This window comes from Oncorhynchus keta, chromosome 4 (genome assembly GCF_023373465.1).
Source record: "Oncorhynchus keta strain PuntledgeMale-10-30-2019 chromosome 4, Oket_V2, whole genome shotgun sequence".
NCBI lineage: Eukaryota > Metazoa > Chordata > Actinopteri > Salmoniformes > Salmonidae > Oncorhynchus > Oncorhynchus keta.
Window position 1 is genome coordinate 50,627,340 of NC_068424.1, and position 21,338 is coordinate 50,648,677.

Sequence of the window (21,338 nt, forward strand, 5' to 3'; positions counted from 1 at the left end):
AAGTATTTGGTCAATAACAAAAGTTTCTCAATACTTTGTTATATACCCTTTGTTGGCAATAACAGCGATCAAACGTTTTCTGTAAGTCTTCACAAGGTTTTCACACACCGTTGCTGGTATTTTGGCCCATTCCTCCATGCAGATCTCCTCTAGAACAGTGATGTTTTGGGGCTGTAGCTGGGCGACACAGACTTTTAACTCCCTCCAAAGATATTCTATGGGGTTGAGATCTGGAGACTGGCTAGGCCACTCCAGGACCTTGAAATGCTTCTTACAAAGCCACTCCTTCGTTGCCCGGGCGGTGTGTTTGGGATCATGGTCATGCTGAAAGACCCAGCCACGTTTCATCTCCAATGCCCTTGCTGATGGAAGGAGGTTTTCACTCAAAATCTCACGATACATGGCCCCATTCAGTCTTTCCTTTACACGGATCAGTCGTCCTGGTACCTTTGCAGAAAAACAGCCCCAAAGCATGATGTTTCCACCCTCATGCTTCACAGTAGGTATGGTGTTCTTTGGATGCAACTCAGCATTCTTTGTCCTCCAAACACAACGAGTTGAGTTTTTACCAAAAATTTATATTTTGGTTTCATCTGAACATATGACATTCTCGCAATCTTCTTCTGGATCATCCAAACGCTCTCTAGCAAACTTCAGACGGGCCCGGACATGTACTGGCTTAAGCAGGGGGACACGTCTGGCACTGCAGGATTTGAGTCCCTGGCGGCGTAGTGTGTTACTGATGGTAGGCTTTGTTACTTTGGTCCCAGCTCTCTGCAGGTCATTCACTAGGTCCCCCGTGTGGTTTTGGGATTTTTGCTCACCGTTCTTTTGATCATTTTGACCCCACGGGGTGAGATCTTGCGTGGAGCCCCAGATCGAGGGAGATTATCAGTGGTCTTGTATGTCTTCCATTTCCTAATAATTGCTCCCACAGTTGATTTCTTCAAACCAAGCTGCTTACCTATTGCAGATTCAGTCTTCCCAGCCTGGTGCAGGTCTACAATTTTGTTTCTGGTGTCCTTTGACAGCTCTTTGGTCTTGGCCATAGTGGAGTTTGTAGTGTGACTGTTTGAGGTTGTGGACAGGTGTCTTTTATACTGATAACAAGTTCAAACAGGTGCCATTAATACAGGTAATGAGTGGAGGACAGAGGAGCCTCTTAAAGAAGAAGTTACAGGTCTGTGAGAGCCAGAAATCTTGCTTGTTTGTAGGTGACCAAATACTTATTTTCCACCATAATTTGCAAATAATTCATTAAAAAAATCCTACAATGTGATTTTCTGGATTTTTTTCCTCATTTTGTCTGTCATAGTTGAAGTGTACCTATGATGAAAATTACAGGCCTCATCTTTTTAAGTGGGAGAACTTGCACAATTGGTGGCTGACTAAATACTTTTCTGCCCCACTCTAGGTCATTCTAAGAGAGATTCACAATGACAACGTTCTTAAGTAATTGGTATTTTAAGATTAATAAACATCTGAATGAATCCTCCATCCTTGTTCTTGAAGCTTACTTGTCGCTTGCCAGTAGAGGTCGTAGGTAAGAGCTCAAGACTGTCTGCAGCTCCTTGACAAACTCCCGCTCATGCTCCTGGATGTCTTGCACCACCTGAGAAAGATCATTGAAATAAGCCACATCCCACATCCATGGTGTTACAGCCTATACAGTTCCCCTAAGTAAAGCTGTTATGGCCCAGCGCATACAGAGCTGTAGAAAAGAGAGAACCAATGGGAGAGGGCCCACTCACCACACTGTAGTAGTTCTTGGTAAGTTGAGTGGCTTTAGGAGACACAGGCTTATCTGCAGGGCATAAAGGAATTAGAACCCGAGTTTTGGAGCAGCAAGTGACATGCAAAATGATCTAGTCTAAATCCATTCCAGGTACTACATAGACCAGTCCCCAACCCAACCCACCGCAGGGCTTGACCTCGCGGACATAGTTGCTGGGGAACCAGCCCGTCTTGCCGTTGAGCGTGCCCTCCCACCAGCCGCCCTCCTCCTGGCGTGACACACCGATCAGGTCTCCCTTGTTGAAGGACAGCTCATCCTCGTTATTCTGCTTGAATTGGAAGCGCGCCTTCACCAGCAGCAGCCCGCCCCCGCCGTTCTCCGACATCTCCTGGTTGGGTAGAATGCATGTCAGTTTACTGAGTGGTAAACAACCGCAACAACCAGTATTGGGGTCCATTCCATTTCAATGCAGCCAATTCAGGACATAAAACAGACATTCTTGAAATGGAATTGACATGAACTCTGTGAGCTGTGCGCGTGTTTGTGTGACCCTACCACTGGTTTGGATGGTCTGCGCAGGGACTTGGACTTGGATGAGGATAGTGTGTGGGAAGAGGTGGACTGACTAGGAGCGGATGTGCCGGACTGGGGACATGACCTCTCAGTGCCACAGTCTGTGGAGCAAAAACACAGACCGAGACTTTTGAATATTTCATTATGATCCACAAAAAAAAAAAGACATTGTGAGTGCAAGGACTCAAATAACTTAGGTTATATAGATGTTTGTCAGTCAGTCATGAATACAACAACTTACATCATTCTTATAATCAAGTACAAAAATCCCTGTCACATTTATACAATTACACATTACTCATAACAGATGAGATGACACAAATATCTCGCTCTCTCATACACGTCAGTGCTGCTTCAGTAGTTAGGTTAAACAGCATTGGGCTGAGGACTGCACAGTGGTAGCAGCTTGTTGATGAGAAGGTGTCTCAGTGCAGGCTGTTGGCTCTGCTGCGCTTAACAGAATCACCAACTCTGCAAGCTAGAATTGATCCCTGGCCAGCTCAGAGCAGCCATCTAACACAGACAAGCCCAGAGACCTTGTTGTACATGATCAATGACAAACATCAAAGAGGGCAAAGGCCTAATGATTCATACCTCTAATGTGCTTACACTCATATTTATTTGGATGGTGAAGCTAAAACATTTATTTCGGTTCTACCACATTTTGGATTAGTTGTGTTTTATATGAAGCAACAGTACAGAATGTACTTATTTGAGGGTATTTTCATACATACAGTATCAGTCAAATGTTTGGACACACCTACTCAATCAAGGGTTTTTCTTTATTGTTACTATTTTCTACGTTGTAGAATAATAGTGAAGACATCAAAACTATAATATAACACATATAGAGTAGTGTAGTAACCCCAAAAAAGTGTTAAACAAAATCTAAATGTATTTGAGATTCTTCAGAAGCCACCCTTTGCCTTGATGAGAGCTTTGCACACTCTTGGCATTCTCTCAACCAGCTTGATGAGGTACCTGGAATGTATTTCAATTAACAGGTGTGCCTTGCTAAAAGTTAATTTGTGGAATTTCTTTCCTTCTTAGTGTGTTTGTGCCAATCACTTGTGTTGTGACAAGGTAGGGGTGGTATACAGAAGATAGCCCTATTTGGTAAAAGACCAAGTCCATATTATTATGGCAAGAACATATCAAATAATGTTACTTTAACACATGATGGTTAGTCAACCCGAAAAATGTCAAGAACTTCAAAAGTTTCTTCAAGTACAGTAGCAAAAACCATCAAGAGCTATGATGAAACTGGCTCTCATGAGAACCGCCACAGGAAAGGAAGAGTATACCATATACCTTTGACTATTGGATGTTCTTATAGGCACTATAGTATTTACAGCCTAATCTCGGGAGTTGATAGGCTTGAAGTCATAAACAGCTCAATGCTTGAAGCACAGCGAAGAGCTGCTGGCAAAAGCACGAAAGTGCTGTTTGAATGAATGCTGTCAGACTGCTCCATCAAATCATAGACTTAATTATAATATAACACACAGATATACGAGACGTAGGTCATTAATATGGTCAAATCCGGAAACTATCATTTCGAAAACAAGACGTTTATTCTTTCAGTGAAATACGGAACCGTTCCGCATTTGATCTAATTGGTGGCATCACTAAGTGTAAATATTGCTGTTACATTGCAGAACCTTCAATGTTACGTCATAATTATGTACAATTCTGGCAAATTAATTACGGTCTTTGTTAGAAAGAAATGGTCTTCACACAGTTCGCAACGAGCCAGGCAGCCCAAACGGCTGCATATTTCCTGACTCTTCTTGCATAGAACGCAAGAGAAGTGACACAATTTCCCTAGTTAAAAGAAATTCATGTTAACAGGCAATTTTAACTAAATATGCAGGTTTAAAAATGATATACTTGTGTATTGATTTTAAGAAAGGCATTGATGTTTATGGTTAGGTACACATTGGTGCAGCGACAGTGCTTTTTTCACAAATGCGCTTCTTAAAATCACCCGTTTGGAGAAGTAGGCTGTGATTTGGTGATAAATGAACAGGCACCGCATTGATTATATGCAATGCAGGACAAGCTAGATAAACTAGCAATATCATCAACCATGTGTAGTTAACTACTGATTATGTTAAGATTGTTTTTCATAAGTTTAATGCAAGCTAGCAACTTACCTTGGCTCCTTGCTGCACTCACATAACAGGTAGTCAGCCTGCCAAAGTGTCCTCGTGGAGTGCAATGTAATCAGCCATAATTGATGTCCAAAAATGCCGATTTTCAAGTTTTCATAACAAAATCGGCACTAATTAATCGGCCAGTCAATTAATCGGTCGACCTCTACTCATTATATGTGGGAACTCCTTCAAGACTGTTGGAAAAGCATTCCAGATGACTACCCCATGAAGCTGGTTGAGAAAATGCAAAGCTGTTATCAAGGCAAAGGGTGGCTACTTTAAAGAATCTCAAATAAAAATATATTTTGATTTGTTTAGCACTTTTTTGGTTACTAAATGATACCATATGTGTTATTTCATCATTCCAATGTCGTCACTATTATTTTACAATGTAGAAAAATTGTAAAAATAAACTGATTGGTACTCTATCTGTTTAGAAATTAAAGCACTTTATGCATCTAGTACCTCCATTTGAAGGCATCATAATTATTTGAACAAATTCACTTATAGTGTATTAAAGTAGTCAAAAGTATCATATTTTGTCCCATATTCCTGGCACACAATAACTACATCAAGCTTGTGACTCTACAAACTTGTTGGATGCATTTGCAGTTTGTTTTGGTTGCGTTTCAGATTATGAATGGTAAATAATGTATTGCAGGTTGATTTGGACATAAACAAAATCATCTTCAAAGAGCTGACTAGCAAACTCTCCTCAGCATTCTCAGACAGGAGGAAAGCCTTGTAGGACTACCAGACTAATACTGGAAAACACCTGGCAGCCATCATGTGAGAGGATTCCCTTGAAGGCGCAGTGATGCATCAGCTCTTTATGATTCGCATAGAGATAAGACAAACAGCCATCCAGACACAGCAGTACCAACAGACCTGGGTATGTCTCTGCCACAGCCACACTCTTTCCCAATGCAAGCTGCTAAAACAAAGCCAAATATGGACCCATAGCCATCCTTTACAACTTAGTCAGCACAGTATTAGATCTATACTTGTATCGGTGTCGGGAAGTGACAGCAAATCAATAATCTTTTAATGAGCTAACACATGACTTTACATGATACATGTGCATCCTTGTTGGCTGGTAAGGAGTCTAAAGGAGGGACAGTGTCCCGGAGTAACACCTTTGTCTAATCTCCTTTCATTATAAGAGTAGATCATCGCTAAGCTATTTAGACATGTTTTGATAGAGAGCCAACCATCTGGAAGACAGGATTAGCCAGATATCCTCTTAGCTATACAGACTGAGACCATTGTAACGAGAATTGATGAAGAGAGATTGGCAAAGCCAGTATCTCTGACACTGATCAGTGAGTCATGTTATTTACCATATTGCTACAGTCTGGAGATGACTCTGGAGGAAAAAACACCACGATCATGTTTTTATTCAACCTTTTAGACCTGAGAAAAACAAATCCATTGGAGACCTGGCCATGTATGCTACAGGAAAGATATCAAACTACAAAAGGTGCCTCCGGGGTTCTGAGTTCCCCTTTTACAATTGAGGGCACTCCCATCAGCATTAGGCCTACGTAGTGGATATCCATGTTGGTTCAGCCAACAATTTCTAGGGCACCGCCAAGAGTCAAAGCCAATCTTGACCTCACTCCCATTCCTCATCATTTTGCAGCTGCAGATGGGCCAAAAGAGCAAAAACGACAGGCCAGTATAGTAGAAGTTGTTGTGTTTCTCTTAGGGCTGTGTGTGTGTGTGTGGGGGGGGGGGTTATCACACGGATTCCACATGCCTCAGCACATGCAGTGAGACGCCCAGACAAGCCCTGTAGTCAGCAGCTCCCTCCTTGTGGCCTGGCAACCACTGCTTCTTGCAGCTGCACTGTCAGATTGTGCACACAAGCACACAGAGAGACAGCGACAGAGAGAGGACACTCTGTGCGGAGGCTTGCCAGAAAATCACAGGCAGCAGAATTACAGAGAGATGCCTCTTCTTGATCACATTAAAGTGCATGTGACTAATTCAGCCCAAATGAACAGCACTAGATGTTTTGAAGATTGGCAAATAGCTTCTGGTCCTCTCAGACACCATTAGATGATTTGCATATCAAGCTGATCACATCACTGAGAGGAGAGAGGGCAGAGCGAGAGCTTTTGGTCCAGTTTTCATGCTGTGGCCTGTACTATCCATGCTCTCTGATGAGGACTGGCGCTAAGAGAACTTCAAACTGATAACGAGACTGTAACAGATACAGTGAACTGATGGCTTTGAAGACATTGAAAGCTTTTAGACTTCGCAGCAAAAGCTTCGCACTAGCAAAAAAGACAAACACTGGTTCGATTGGAGTGACAGTATTGCCATTTAGCACGTGCACGTCTTAGAGCCAAGCTGCACCGTTGCTTTGACTTAAAATACAATTTCCTCATATTGACAATGAAACACTGTATCCGCCAAGTCAATTCCACTGATACCACTGAACTTGCTGCAACGAATAAAGCCTTATTCAAGCTCAGCCAGGTGTCTTTCGAATGCAATGTGACAGAAAAGAGCCAGGCGTGTTCAGTAGGACGAGAGCCAAAGACACGGTAGTCATCATAGTAAATATGGTACTCTGCAGGAGGCCCGTAGAAACAGCGAGACACAGCCATGCTAGCTGCCTGTGAACAAGACACCTTTCATGATTCACAAGGCCTTCTGGGACCAATCCAGGCGACAAAACAAAAACATGACAAGCATGTTTACACCCTCACAGACATGGCAGAGTGCGTTAGAAAAACGACAACGCTACACGTGGTCATTAGGAGTCTCGGCAGTGCACACGCTAACACGTAGCTGTAAAATGATTCACTCCACTTGGCTCCTCTTTTAGAGAGGGCAGATTAGTCATGTGGCATACATGTGTATTATCTTTAGTAGCATACACATCAATGATTACAACGTTAACTTGCATGATAATGAAGACGAGTATATATTATTTCAGTCTCAGCCTTAAAAAAAACATTATGGTCTTTATTCAGTGGGGTGCAACGTTTACAACCTTGAAGATAGAAGTATAAGCTAGCTGTATAGAGTGAGAATCATGCCCGTTTTACACAGTGCATTTCTATCTGAACATGTTGTAGCTTTGCATCCTCCTGAATAAGGCCCAGAGCAGATCAATACAGTCATCAGACTGACCTTGGGTGGCAAAGTTGACTCCCAGCAGAGTGGTCAGCACTTTGTTAAAGTTCTCCCCAGTGTACAGGCACTCTGGTTCAAATCGCTGGCAGGAGAGGAGAAAAGACACAAAGAAGACACTTTCAATTCAAAAGCAAAATGCCTAGCTGCTCATATGACGGACTAAAAACAGCAGAGGAAGAGAAGTAGGTCATAAATCATTAGCATCAAGAGAGGCTTTTCACTGATAACAAAGAAGTAGGAGATGCTGCCTTGCTAACTATCACACTGAGAAGCCTGACTGCAGCCCAGCAACAACACACAATGGAATACGACTTGCACACAACAAGACAGAGACATGTTGAATGTGAACCATATTTTTAGTGGCATAGTGGTTTTGGTAACGAAACAGGCGGTTCCCTCCTCATTTGCCATTCGATGCACACTGAGCACTCGCTCTCTGTTTCCCGGCCTCACAGACAGCCAGCTATCCACTTTCCTCTAGCAGCTATAGTTTCACATTTTAAATAAAACATCTTAGATATAGAGTTTGGGTAGCAGGGCATGAGGAATTGGTTGACTATCTAGCCCTTCAGAGCCAAAGCTACTGTGACTCAGTGGTAGTGCATAAGTCACGCTTCAGTTTTGGTAAGACTATCACAACACATCTGGCTCTCTGTTAACCATGTCAAGATGAAAGACTACTGGGGCAGCTTGTAATACTGACATATGTCAATCTGTTGCTTGTTCATTTTTGACAACATCCACAGAGAACCGAAGTGTGAATCAAAACACAGTGACATAATAGCTAAACAATCTGCCATCGGAGGCTAAAATATGACATATGAAACTCACTTGTCCGTCTTTGTCAAAGAGCCTTGAGCAGGGGCTGGGTAGTATATGACTCACATATGTTATAACTGTATATTACTGTAGATGTCTATGAAAAAAAAAATACTGCAGGCTCAGGCTGTATATATATATATTCAACTATACTGTAGTCGACTAGAACTGGTCAAGTTGGCCCTCAATCCGTTGCTGCTGCTTCCCCTTTCTGCATCTCTGCGCAGAAGGAAAAGTTGAGAGAGTGACTGCTCGCTTTCTCTCGTCACATGACAGCCCCACGTGCCTATTTTGTCTGTGGTTAAGATAAAGAGAGAGGGTTTCAGCATCACATCACTGACCAGAGCAAGGGAAGGGCATCACTGACCAGAGCAAGGGAAGGGCATCACTGACCAGAGCAAGGGAAGGGCCGAACTGCAATGGTCCGGAAAAAAAAACGGTCAAGATGACATTTTACTGGGACTCTCCAAATCCTTGCGGTCGTGAGCTACTGCACTGCCGCAAAGGCTCTAATTATGGAGGAGAAGTGGGATCGCTGCATGAAAGCAGAAGGGACCTCCCAAAACAAAAACAGGCCAGCCAGCGTTTCTCTTCCTCAACCACTTGACTTGCAGCAGCGAGCCTGGCTGATTCAATTACTTTTTTTTAACAAACCAACTTCTGTGGTTCAAGACCAGAAAGGACTATTTATAAAAGGTTGGGGAGTGAGAGGCACGACTGTCCAACACGGCAGTCACTATACTGCATAGGGAAGGAAAGGACTTCCATCACCCTCTTATTATCTGCATCACCATTCATTGTGCTGGAAATATGTTAGGCCTGAGGGAGAGACGAGTTTAGTGCGGGTTCTGCTGAATATGCTACATGCCGACATAAATATCAATGTGACCTCTTATTGTGGCTGTAGGGGGGGGTCATTTTCACTTGAAAGGTAGAGAGTACAGCTAGATTTCTGTTGAATTGCATTGCTGTTCAATGTACACTGCTCAAACAGTGGACAGTGGAGCCTTATTCAAGACAGCAGCAGTCTCAGTTGAGACCCATCAACAAGCCGCTGTCTGTCTGTGTGTTCTGTGGGAGTGACTGAAAGCATGCCTACTTAAGAGGGTAGCCCCATTCCACAAGGCAAGCAAGAGACATGTGCCAAACAAATTCTACATGCAGAAGAAAACAACCTGTGCTGAAATAACAGCAAACCAGTTCTAGGCAAGTTAAGACTGTAACCTGTGTTGAATATATTGCCACAGTCATGCAGTATTATTTTCTAACCATGGCTTCACATTTCTCAGCTATGACACCAATCCTCAAATAAGTTTGTAGTTAACCATTTACTGGAGCCTAGAAACAAGAATTCGGCAACCAACTCCAGTCAAAATGTCCAACAACAACAAACACACTATCATATAAGATGTGTTAGAAAAGCATTTCACTACACCCCCGCGAAATATGTGTATGCGACCATTAAAATGTGATGTAAGAAAGAAAAACATTGCAGATTAAACAACCACCACAAAGAAAAGATGTTTGAAATGACTTACCTCTACTTTCAAGGATGTACATCCTCTCAAAAAGTCCTTGATATTAGCGATGCAGTCGGCTTCGTTTCTCGGATCCTGACAGTACTAAAAAGAGACACGAAACAAATATATAAAAACATAGCCTACCTTGGAGATAAAGATAACGGGTTAATTTGGTTTAATTATAGGCGTTGACGCAAATGACAACTCAAGATGGGAAAAGAAACAAAGTAACAACACACGGTATGCTTTAGGATGTTGGTATATATCTTACAGTTTACAAAGTAACTGTGGAATCTTCCTACGCCTGTCTCATTCATGTATACATAAACCCACCAGGTCATAAACCCACCTCTCGCTCAAACTCGCTCAAGGGGGCAGTCGCATCAGGAAGCGAGCCTTTGAGGAGGAAGTGACGTGCAGATGACCTCTCACTTCTCCGCTGCTTTGCGTCTTATTTTTTTTGTCTAGTCAGTGACAATCATCCGTTTTAAATAGGATGAAATTAATTTAGAAGAGTGCATTACAGCTAAGTTAATCATGTATGTTTTCCTTTGTTTTACGGACTGCGTTCAGTTGGCCTGTACAAAATATATTACAGTGAATGTCGGGTGCCCCATATAAATCAACCTGCTAAAAGTGCAACGCTGCATATCGATATGCGTGCATGTTCATTGTTTGTCATTCTGTCTCGGAGCCTACTTTTTGTATCACAAAATGCACGTGGAACTACTATACATTCATAAGACCACAATTAATAAAAGTGATATTCTAAAAGTTTAACTTGTAGCCATCATATCATTCTAAAAGTGTACCCTGGATAGTCTTTCATGTGATATGACTTCAACATAAACAACAGATGCAAATGCATCTAGCACAGGTGAGAAAAAACATTGGATAGCAGAATGTGCATCAGGTTGAATATATAAGAATATTTGGTGACTTAATGTGTTTTGGAACGTTATAGTTACTTTTAAGACTAAACCACAGAAAAATAAATAAACTCTTTCGAGTCGTTAGTGAACTTCAGAATGCGGAACACTTTTCACTTCACAGGAAGTCAGCAAGTTATCCTATACAAATTTAACAACATTTTACATTATTGATATGGCTCATCGTAAAGTTGCATGTGGCACATTAATTTATTCCAAATGTTTTAACTAAGACATGTTACATTACATTTCTCGAATGGAGATGAGCAATTTGATCATTCTACCCCTCCCTTCCTCTCCAGAGACGCTGCCAGTGTTTTTTCCCCTCGCATTTGAAAAGCGTTATGACTTTGTACATGACTTTTCCCGTTATCACTCACTGTTATGTTGCACTTATAACAGTGCATTTAAAATGCTGCGCTTACCTTTGGAACAGAGCCGGGCACGAGCCGCTCCATAAGTTTGCACAGGACGACCCCATCTTTCAGAGATGTTTTCAGAAATTCCTCTGGGTCAGCTATGTTCTTCTTGGGTGAATTAAGTACCCCTAATGATATCAGCCACGTAACCGTCTGCTCTTCTGGGTTCATAGCTCCAATTAACCCTCCTTATTATGCATCCCCAACGAAGGCGCAAAGTTCCAGAACTCTGTATCAAAATGTTGTTACCCACATCCGTATCACACTTCTGCTTGTAAAAACTCCGTTAGCACTAGTATGGGGGTAGCCCTACTGGTTAATAACAAGCACTGTACAAAGACATATAGCCATTAACCCTTGTGTGGCGTTTGGGTCTAAGGGAACCATTTTCAATATTTACCTTAAAAAATTATACAATTACTTATTTTTTAAACTTTTTTAAACTTATTGGCCTTGGCTCATTTTCTGTGAAAAACATGTAAAAGAACACATTTTCATTTCTATTATGTACAGTACCAGTCAAAAGTTTGGACACCTACTCAATCAAGGGGTTTTCTTATTAAAAAAAACGAATTTCTACATTGTAGTGAAGACATCAAAACTATGAAATAACACATGTAGTAACCCAAAAAGTGTTTTATATTTTACATTTGAGATTCTTCAAAGTAGCCACCCTTTGCCCTGATGACAGCTTTGCACACTCGTGGCATTATCTCAACCAGATTCATGAGGTGGTCACCTGGAATGCATTTCAATTAACAGGTGTGCCTTGTTAAAAGTTTATTTTTGGAATTTCTCTCTCCTTCACACGTTTGAGCCAATCAGTTGTGTTGTGACAATATGTGTGTGTGTGTGGGGGGGAATCTGGAAAATGTCTAGAACTTTGAAAGTTTCTTAATGTTCAGTCGCACAAACCATCAAGCCCGAAATCAAAACTAGCTCTCATGGGGACCGCCACAAGAAAGGAAGACCTAGAGTTACCACTGCTGCAGAGGATAAATTCATTAGAGTTAACTGCACCTCAGATTGCAACCCAAATACATGCTTCACAGAGTTAAAGTAACAGACACATCTCAACATCAACTGTTCAGAGGATACTGTGTGAATCAGGCCTTCGTGGTCAAATTTCTGCAAAGAAACCACTACTAAAGGACATCACAAGAAGAAGGGACTTGCTTGGGCCAAGAAACATGAGCAATGGATATTAGACAAGTGGAAATCTGTCCTTTGGTTTGATGAGTCCAAATTTCAGATTTTTGGTTCCAACCGCCGTGTCTTTGTGAGACACAGGATGATCTCCGCATGTGTGGTTCCCACCGTGAAGCATGGAGTAGGAGGTGTGATGGTGTTTTGCTCGTGACACTGTCTGTGATTTATTTAGAATTCAAGGCACACTTAACCAGCATGGCTACCACACCATTCTGCAGCGATAGACCATCCCATCTGGTTTGCGCTTAGTGAGACAATCACATGTTTTTCATCAGCACAATGACCCAACACACCTCCAGGCTGTGTAAGGGCTATTTGACCAAGAAGGGGTGTTGGAGTGCTGCATCAAATTAAATGGCCTCCACAATCACCCAACCTCAACCCAATTGAGGTGGTTTGGAATGAGTTGGACCGCAGAGTGAAGAAAATGCAGCCAACAAGTGCTCAGCAAATGTGGGAACTCCTTCAAGACTGTTGGAAAAGCATTTAAGTGAAGCTGGTTGAGATAATACCAAGAGTGTGCAAAGCTGTAATCAAGGCAAAAGGGCGGCTACTTTTAAGAATTTCAAATATAAAATGTATTTTGATTTAACACATTTTCATTACTACATGATTCCATGTGTTATTTAAGTTTTGAAGTCTTCACTATTATTCTACAATGTAGAACATAGTAAAAATTAAGAAAAACCCTTGAATGAGTAGGTGTGTCCAAAATGTTGACTTGAACTGCTGTTCCAACATAGCACCAAGAACCTCCGTTTCCCGGTTTTCTTGCACTCTTTACCCTTTATATTGTGTGAAACTACACAATGTCTTGTGGGAACCTGCACAATGCTATTACAATACATTACTTTAATACATCAGTATTTTCCCACTCTACCCCAGCCAGGTGCAAATTGGGGGAGGGACACAACAAATAAATAGCTTTGCATGTGTGGCTCCTTACCACAATCAATCAGTAGGGCAAAAATAATCTCTGCTCAGAGGGCCTTAGAAATCATTTTTGTAGAGAGAGAAGCTAGTTTGTAAGGAGCGTCTTCCACTTGGAAGATGAAGAATTTTCAGAATATGATCATGTCTCTGTAGCTCAGTTGGTAGAGCATGACGCTTGTAACGCCAGGGTAGTGGGTTCGATTCCCGGGACCACCCATACGTAGAATGTATGCACACATGACTGTAAGTCGCTTTGGATAAAAGCGTCTGCTAAATGGCATATATTATTATTATTATTAATTCGGAGTCTGACAGTGAGTTGGAAGAAGAGGATAAGATTGACCCTCAGCCAGCCACAGGAAAAGCCCGTCAGCAACCTGCAGGAGGAGAAATATGGATGTCCAATTTTTGTTGGGATTGAATGGTCTTCTTGCCCAAGGAACGAGCCACCTCGCTTGGCTCCCAATGTGATAAGGATGCAACCAGGTCCGACTTGGATGGTGGTTACTCATGTGTAGGACATAAAGTCTTCTTTTGAACTGTTCATCCCAGACACCACCCAGAAAATCATTCTGGACTGCACTAATTTGGAGGGTATTTTGGGAGAGATGGACCAAACTAATTTACATGCATACTTTGGTGTTCTTATCCTTGCTGGTGTTTTCAGATCCAATGGGGAGTCCACAGAATTCCTGTAGGATACAGAAACTGGCAGAGAACTTTTCTGTGTAACAATGTCTCTGGAAATCTTCCACATTCCTTCCAGTATTATCTGCCTCGGTAACCGAGACACCAGACCAGCTCTGCAGCAGAGACAAGCTAGCCACAATCAGGTCAGTGTGGGACTAATGGGTGGACCGCCTTCCCGTTTTCCAACCCTGGGCCCAATGTTACTGTTGATGAGCAGCTTATGCCAGGCAGTACATTGTCTAAATCCGCAAAATATGGAATCAAGATCTGGGCTACCTATGACACTGCTTCATCATATGTGTGGAACTTACAAGTGTATACGGGGAAGCCAGAAGAAGCCCCTGAGAAGAACCAAGGGAGGCGGGTTGTCCTGGACAAGACACAGGGACTCCTTGGCCATCACATGCAATAACTTTTTTACTTCGGACAAGCTCCTCAAGACAAAGCTGACAATGGTAGGAACAGTACAAAAAAAAACAACCCAGAGCTCCCACCTCAGCTTTTGACGACACGGAACAGACCAATAGATTCTTTTAAGTTTGTGTTCACGGCCAACACATCACTAGTCTCCTAAGTGCCAAAGAAAGGCAAAAATGTGGCCAGAAATATCCAAAAACAATTCATAATGGATTACAATGCCACAAAAGGAGGGGTGGACAATTTAGACAAGCTAGTGCATGGCTACAGCTGTAAAATAACCCTACACTGGCCACTTGTGATATTCAACATTTTGCCATACAACGCATTTGTCATCTGGATGGCGTAGCACTCAGATTGGAGCAGAGGGAAGCTCCAGAAGAGATGGCTCTTTCTCAAGGAGCTGGGCAAGACCTTAAATCCATAGGAAAGATATCCCAAGGTCCCCAGGTTCTGTAGCCATCATGAGGATGCTGGCACCAACAACTCCACCACCAGAAGAGTGATGTTGTAACTATAGCACCAAGAAGCTGCGCGTGGACACAAGGACAGGAAGACACAGTACAGATGCAAGTGCAAGAAATACATTTGCAACACACACAGAGTAAAATTGTCCCTCTTGGTGTGCAGACCGGCTTTAATTACTTATGTTCAGGGGGGCCCATTTATCATTTCTGTATGTAAAATGTTTCCTTCCAATTTGTTCAGTTCAAAGCAATAAACATCAATAGTGATAAAAACCTTGTTTCACTTATATTTGTTTAAGATAAACATGATTTATTCCACCAATGTCTTGGTTATAGATTTTTGGTTTGCAAAAAAAAAAATCACAGAAAACAGCAGTTTTATTGATAAATGTGATGTAGCAGAGGTAAATAATTATTAACCATGTATGCTGTCTATATTACGTGTAATTGATTCACAACTAAGTTCATTGTTATGGCTGTATTGTTTTAACCCAACAATGTTGCGAGTACATCAGACCCACGGACATTAGGTGAATAACAAAAACACTACACGGGTTAATTTAGCTTTCGATTCTTTGTAATAACTGTTCTTCTGTCCACACCTGGGAGACACTGGATAATTCTAAGCAATGGTTGTGTGTGCTTCCAATTCCACTGCAATATCAGGAAACAGACAATTGTGTTATCTGATGGGCTCCACCATATCTGGCAAGGAAACATTCTATAATCTAGATGCCTATCACAAATGTGGCTCAGCAAACCAAACAGAATCTGCATTCCAATTCTGGTGTACCATCTTAATGAAGTTGCTTAACTCCAGCAATGAATGGTTGTGCTTTAGGGAACAGTATAATTTTTGCTGTTCGAAGGTCATTTTTTTTTAGACCAGGCATTAGAATGACCTTCCTTTTTGAGTCTCATTTCTCTGCCTGGTTTGTGTCCAATGATGTTGGTTGTTTCCATGCAGGCACCTGCCACTATTAGTTGTAATTGGGAGCGGTGCCAGCACAGGTACCTGAAACAGTGAAGAAAAGATGCAGTCTTTCACAAAGTTAACATGGGGCATGTGGCTGTCCACAGGTGTTCTTCAAATGTGTTTAAAACACTGTTCTTTGATCACTGAATTGGTGCTGGACATACCTGTTCGGTTCGCTGTGCGATGGTCCAACATCAACCAACAGGAAGGCTTGAATCAGCAATAGTTCCAGGAGATTGCTCCATTAGAGCTCAACCTGAAACAAGAAAATATAAATGAATGTCCTGCCATTTCTTTGATTTTGTATTACAGAAAGTTGATAACCCAACCCGCCAGTTTCCCTTGAAAATAAGTCAATGGTCCGATGTGATTTTCTCGCTCCCATTCACTTCCCAGTTTGGTTGTTAGGACATGGCTGGTCTTCCGAGTTGTCTCCATTTGTGAGTTGGCATGCTTGTGACAAGATGAGCTTTGACTACACCACTTACTAAAAAAAGAAAATTAAATCCATGGTACACAAAAACACCTTATCAATATTGCACCTTAGTAAAATAAACTAATTTGCCATACTTAAGTTGGAGAAAAAGAAAAAGTCTCCGGCAAAGGTGATCTCGTGATTCTGCACATTGTTGACAAGTTACCTGTTGACCCTTAACCTAGGTTTAGTGGCAAAGTCATCATTTATCAAGCGAAATATAACTCCTTATGTTGCTGATATGAATTTGGTTGACGAAATATGACATTTTAAATTGAACGCCATTTTTTTTTTTTCCCTGGTGCACCCAGTGGCTCGCACACCAACCATTTGAGCAGACTAATTGGGCATGAAATTAATTTCACAGACGAGAAACAAAAAGGTTTGCTTTGCTTACCAGCTGTTGACACTATCAGTCGTGTTGAAAAGACTCTTGCGTTTGGTTGTTGGGGTCTTTCTTTGGTTAGGTCGTTGCAAGCCACCATTGTTTGGCTCTATGGTGAAGGAGCCATATCCAGAGAAAACTACACCGATGAAGAGTTTGGAAAGTGACATTTGCTTTATCCTCAGACAACCGGTTGGTTGACTGAAAGTACAGGACTGTTAAGTGTCATCTACAAGCTTCAGTTAACTGCATCTCAACTGATCTCTAGTGGACAGAACTTGTAGATGTGCGCTGGGATATGGGTGTACATTTATGTCAGTTTCTGGTCTCTTTCTGAACATCCATTAGCGTTGCGAAAGTTCTTTGGTTAAAAACTTTATTAGTGTATGAAAGCCATATCCAAGACTATAGCAGGACATAACAGCACTAAATGTACAAAAAATAAACACTCATCACTTGGCAATGGTATCACATGGGCCGGGGAAATATAAAACAAGTAATTTTAACACTTAAAACAAAAAGAAATTGACAGGCTGAGGATAAACAGCTCAAAACCTAAGCTTGTCCATGGAATTTGACATCCCTAATTTTTTCCCCTCACTATACAAGTAGCGAATGAGCAGGCATTGTGTAACGATCGCTCTGGTGTCATATCCATCTCAGTATCTGCTGCGGGCAATTCCTCTATCGACTCTGCTGCCTCCGCGGCCACCACGGGGCGCCCCGCGACTTGAGCCACTGTACGCTTCACGGGGATAGCCTCTCTCGATTGGGGGTGCTGGCCCCCGCTCCTGTTTGCCCATTCGCTCACCACGGCTAGGAGGGTATGGTTCACTCCGACTGCTGGGGTAACTTTCACGACTGCCATATCCATCCCGGGAACTGCTTCCATAGTCGTCATAGCGACTGCTTCCGCCACTGCCATTGTAGGATGGTTGGGGGCCCCTTGAGGGTGGGGCGCTGCGTGAGTTACCTGCAGGGTCAATGGGTCAGGTAATTGGCACGTTTCACTTCACACACTTTGCTGAATTGTTATGAGCCAATCTTTTCCGTGAGTATTTCTTAATGACAATCAATAGCAACTACACGTTTAAGTCTCCAATATGCTAGGGATCTGAACAAAAATTTACACTGAACATTTAGGTGCTTTGGCAGATTATTTATCCAAGCTTGGCAGAACATAAAATACAAATGAAACCCCTTTCAGCATGCCATGTTTTGTTGAGTAGCTGTTTTTTTTTCCTTTTAGAATTCCAGTTGTTCGAGGTGCACATTGGTCACACGTTTTTTTTCAGTGAGGTCTTGGTGGTTTTGTGAGGGTCGTTTTACCCCCCAAAAACAGACTTGTGTGCATGACTCCTTGAGGGATTACTTTGCGACACTGTTGAGCGAACAATGATTGGTCAAGAAGCTTTGTTGGGCGTTTCCATGGACTCGTGATGCGTATATGGTCACCAAATCCCAGGGCCACATTGAGCAGGTTGCGAGACTAGAGCAACTTGTTGCCATTACACTTAAGTGGTCAATCTTACCGTAACCATCGTAGGGCTCTCGATAAGAGGCTGCACTAGGGCGCTCCATATAGCTTTTGGGTTCCCGGCCTCCACCATAACCATCACTGGTGAAAGAAATGGTGTAACATTACTTCACTTTGATGCCAACAGAAACCTACACAATCTTTAGACTCACAAGTCAACCATACCTGTAGCCCCTTGACATTGACCCATATTCATCACGGGAACTGGATTGGGGATAATCCCTTGGTGGATAGTCCCGTGGCGTTGGTGCGTAGTCCCGTGTATCCCTGGAACTCACATATTCCCGGCTAGAATAGCTGTCAAATGGGAAAATATGCCACGTGTAAACAAGCAATGTGAAATTTCTAAAGAAGTTTAATTCAGAATGTGTAACCAACCCCAAATGGGTAGTGAGAGATTTTTTGCACGGGAACACCCACCTGTCCTTTGTGCTGTAATATTCATCTCTTGGTGATGGGTAATCATCCCTTCTGGACATTGAGTCCCTGCGAGGAGGGGGTGGGCCATAGGGGTCCCTGTCCCTAGACATGGAAGCTAAAGAAAACAAGATCCCATGTAATCATCATGTCTTTGTGGCACTACATGCTTAGTCAGTCCTCATAGTGATAAAGTCGAGAGGTCCTCACACTTACGTCTGCCCATTGGAGAAGGAGCATGTCTCTTGGGTGGGGGGCCTCCATTACGAATCGGAGGTCCCCTTTTCAGTGGTGGAGGGCCTCTGGACGAAATCCCTTTGAAAAAGGGTTCTACAATCCCTACGTTATCATAGTAGTCTTTCGGCAGACAAGAAATGCAAATATTAATGGCAAGCTCAGAACTCACAAAACAAATCCAGTTTCATAGCCTACATACTTAATCCAATTTAGGTGGTTTTACAATAATACTTTGCATAAATGCCCAATACCACAACCCCTGTGAGTACTTCTGTAAAGGTACCTCTGGATGGTGGACCCCTCATTGGTGCTCCTCTAGATCCTCTAGGACCTCTAGGGGGACCGCGGCCACGCATGGGGGGTGGGCCGCGTCTGCCTGCTGACTCAAACTGAGGTTTTGTTGCTTGTTCAACCTTTATTGGCTTACCATCAAGTGACTGAGAAGTAAATAGATTATACCGTTAAAATTAGAAATGTATACGATCTACATAAGTTAGGGGTCATATGAACATTTTAATTTAAAAAACAATGCAATTGTTTACCTTCCCATTCATTTCGCGCGCAGCATCCTTTGCATCTGCCGGACTCTCAAAGGTCACAAAAGCAAAACCTCTTGATTTGTTCGTTTCACGGTCTTTCATCAACAGAACTGGAAAGGAAAAATATCTACTTAGTGCTCACACAGGAACTGTACTAGGTTACAAAATATTAATCCGAACTGATACTCAGAACTTTTTAGAGGTATTGTGCATTTCTTCCAAAACTATTGCTGATCAAAACCATTTGGTTATTAATTTACTTTCTCACACTTTGCTTAGTCATAACAGTTTATCCATTAAAGGAATCAAGACTGCAGCTTGGTACTGCTGAATCTGTCCACATACAATTGCATAAATAAGTATTAGCCATGCATGGGCAATGCATTTAAAATGATTGAGTTAACGCATTTATTTTTACCTTCTACTATTCTGCCATATTTGCTGAAGTACTTCTCAAGGGCCTTCTCGTTAGTTTCAGTGTCCAGGCCACCGATGAAGAGCTTCCCTGGTCGGTCAGCCTCTGCCATATTTGGGTCGGTTTAAGCTATTAAGAGAATAGTCGTTATTCCATGGAGACACCAGATCAACGTTTGTGAAACAAATGAGCATGTTTGGACTAGGGCATATTTGAGAAAACAACCTGTCCCGAACTCGTTTTCGAAACATGCAGTTAGCCATCTTGGCTAGCATAATATTAAATTAAAATATACGCGTTAGTTGTTGGAAGTATGCCACGTTTACCAACAACAGCATTGTCCACTAGAATGGTACGTTTTAACAGCACAAAATGGCGTCAAATGGGGAATGAATGACAAGCTAACTAGCATTTCCAAACATTTGTGGCTACTCCTTCCAGTTAAGATGGCTTCCAAACAAGTAAGCCACGTTACAAACTAGCTAGTTAGTTTACAATAAAATAACCACGTGGGGGGCATTGCCAGTTAAAGTGCATTATTAGTACATTAACAAGAAAATAAAAAAAAAAGACGAAACTGTGGATTCATTCAACAAAGCTCAAAATGGCGACTGGTTGGCTAGCTGTTGGTCGATAAAGCAAACGTGCGTGCATAAATGTATCTTTCAACGGATTTTTATAAAACATTAAAGTGTGTTGGCCGTTTAATATCTGTAAAACAGACAAGACATTGTGCACAAATGTGAGCAGTGTCTAACCTACCTTTTAAAATTTCACGACACGCTCGAAGCCTCCTCCAGGAAAATACGAAACGACGAAGGTAAACGTATACTGATCACGTGGTATCACGCACACGGAAGGAGTTGCCAACCTTTTTATTTGTTAAATTATTCTAAAAATATAAAAAAATGTTCACAATCAAATTGTCACTTTTTACATACAAAAAACAGTTGTTCTAATTAACAGACCGAGCAACTAGAAAAATCACGAATAAATATTACAACATAAAATGAAACAAAGAAGTAAACAAAACAAAGACCAGGTTTTCTAATCAGGGATCAAATTAAATTGTATTTGTTATATAGAACAGATGTAGACCTTACAGTGAAATGCTTTATTAAGCCCTTATCAGCAATGCTTTAATACGTTACAAAAAAAGTGTTAAGTAAAAAATAGAAAATAAAAGGAAAAAAATAATTAAACAGCAGCAGTCAAATAACAACAGCGAGGCTATATACAGGGGGCACCGGTATAGAGTCAATGTGCGTGGGCACCGGTTAGTTGAGGTAAGTGAGGTAATTATGTACATGTAGGTAGAGTTAAAGTGGCTATGCGTAGATTAT

At 41.9% G+C, this 21,338-nt stretch overlaps 2 protein-coding genes across 5 annotated transcripts in view; both read right to left on the reverse strand.

Annotated features, from left to right (window-relative positions):
* The window catches only part of LOC118377005 (rho guanine nucleotide exchange factor 6-like), a 29,924-nt gene extending 18,324 nt beyond the window's left edge, over positions 1–11,600 (reverse strand). For both annotated transcript variants that reach the window (XM_035763827.2, XM_035763818.2), the window contains exons 1-7: positions 11,305–11,600; positions 9,969–10,052; positions 7,609–7,693; positions 2,291–2,409; positions 1,919–2,123; positions 1,752–1,804; positions 1,518–1,612 (exon numbers count right to left, since the gene is read on the reverse strand). In XM_035763827.2, the coding sequence (XP_035619720.1) occupies positions 1,518–1,612; positions 1,752–1,804; positions 1,919–2,123; positions 2,291–2,409; positions 7,609–7,693; positions 9,969–10,052; positions 11,305–11,469 (806 nt within the window). In that variant the 5' untranslated portion in view covers positions 11,470–11,600. The remainder of the gene's footprint in view (positions 1–1,517; positions 1,613–1,751; positions 1,805–1,918; positions 2,124–2,290; positions 2,410–7,608; positions 7,694–9,968; positions 10,053–11,304) is intronic.
* A 3,530-nt stretch (positions 11,601–15,130) lies between these two features.
* LOC118377028 (RNA-binding motif protein, X chromosome-like) lies at positions 15,131–20,879 on the reverse strand. 3 transcript variants are annotated; one of them, XR_004824145.2, is made up of 10 exons: positions 20,758–20,879; positions 19,999–20,124; positions 19,584–19,690; positions 19,325–19,478; positions 19,021–19,161; positions 18,808–18,922; positions 18,553–18,684; positions 18,383–18,468; positions 16,155–16,246; positions 15,131–16,029 (listed from the first exon to the last, which is right to left on the reverse strand). XR_004824145.2 is itself a non-coding variant. In XM_035763854.1 (9 exons), exons 2-9 carry the CDS (start codon positions 20,105–20,107, stop codon positions 17,510–17,512), a joined length of 1,131 nt encoding a protein of 376 aa, XP_035619747.1. In that variant the 5' UTR covers positions 20,108–20,124; positions 20,758–20,879; the 3' UTR covers positions 17,210–17,509. The 3 variants fall into 3 exon arrangements, 2 of the variants coding, with proteins under 2 accessions (XP_035619747.1, XP_035619738.1); XM_035763854.1 differs by lacking the exons at positions 15,131–16,029; positions 16,155–16,246 and adding an exon at positions 17,210–17,823 and having other exon boundaries at positions 19,021–19,134; XM_035763845.1 differs by lacking the exons at positions 15,131–16,029; positions 16,155–16,246 and adding an exon at positions 17,210–17,823.
* Positions 20,880–21,338: the final 459 nt, after the last annotated feature.

Bases quoted from the DNA above. Each gene is read 5' to 3' on its own strand.
- LOC118377028 (XM_035763845.1), bottom strand. From the start codon at position 20,107: ATGGCAGAGGCTGACCGACCAGGGAAGCTCTTCATCGGTGGCCTGGAC. The intron at 19,162-19,324 runs GTACCTTTACAG...GTCTGCCGAAAG, and splicing joins GAGGGGTCCACCATCCAGAG to ACTACTATGATAACGTAGGG. The intron at 18,685-18,807 runs GTGGGTGTTCCC...CCCATTTGACAG, and splicing joins TATTACAGCACAAAGGACAG to CTATTCTAGCCGGGAATATG.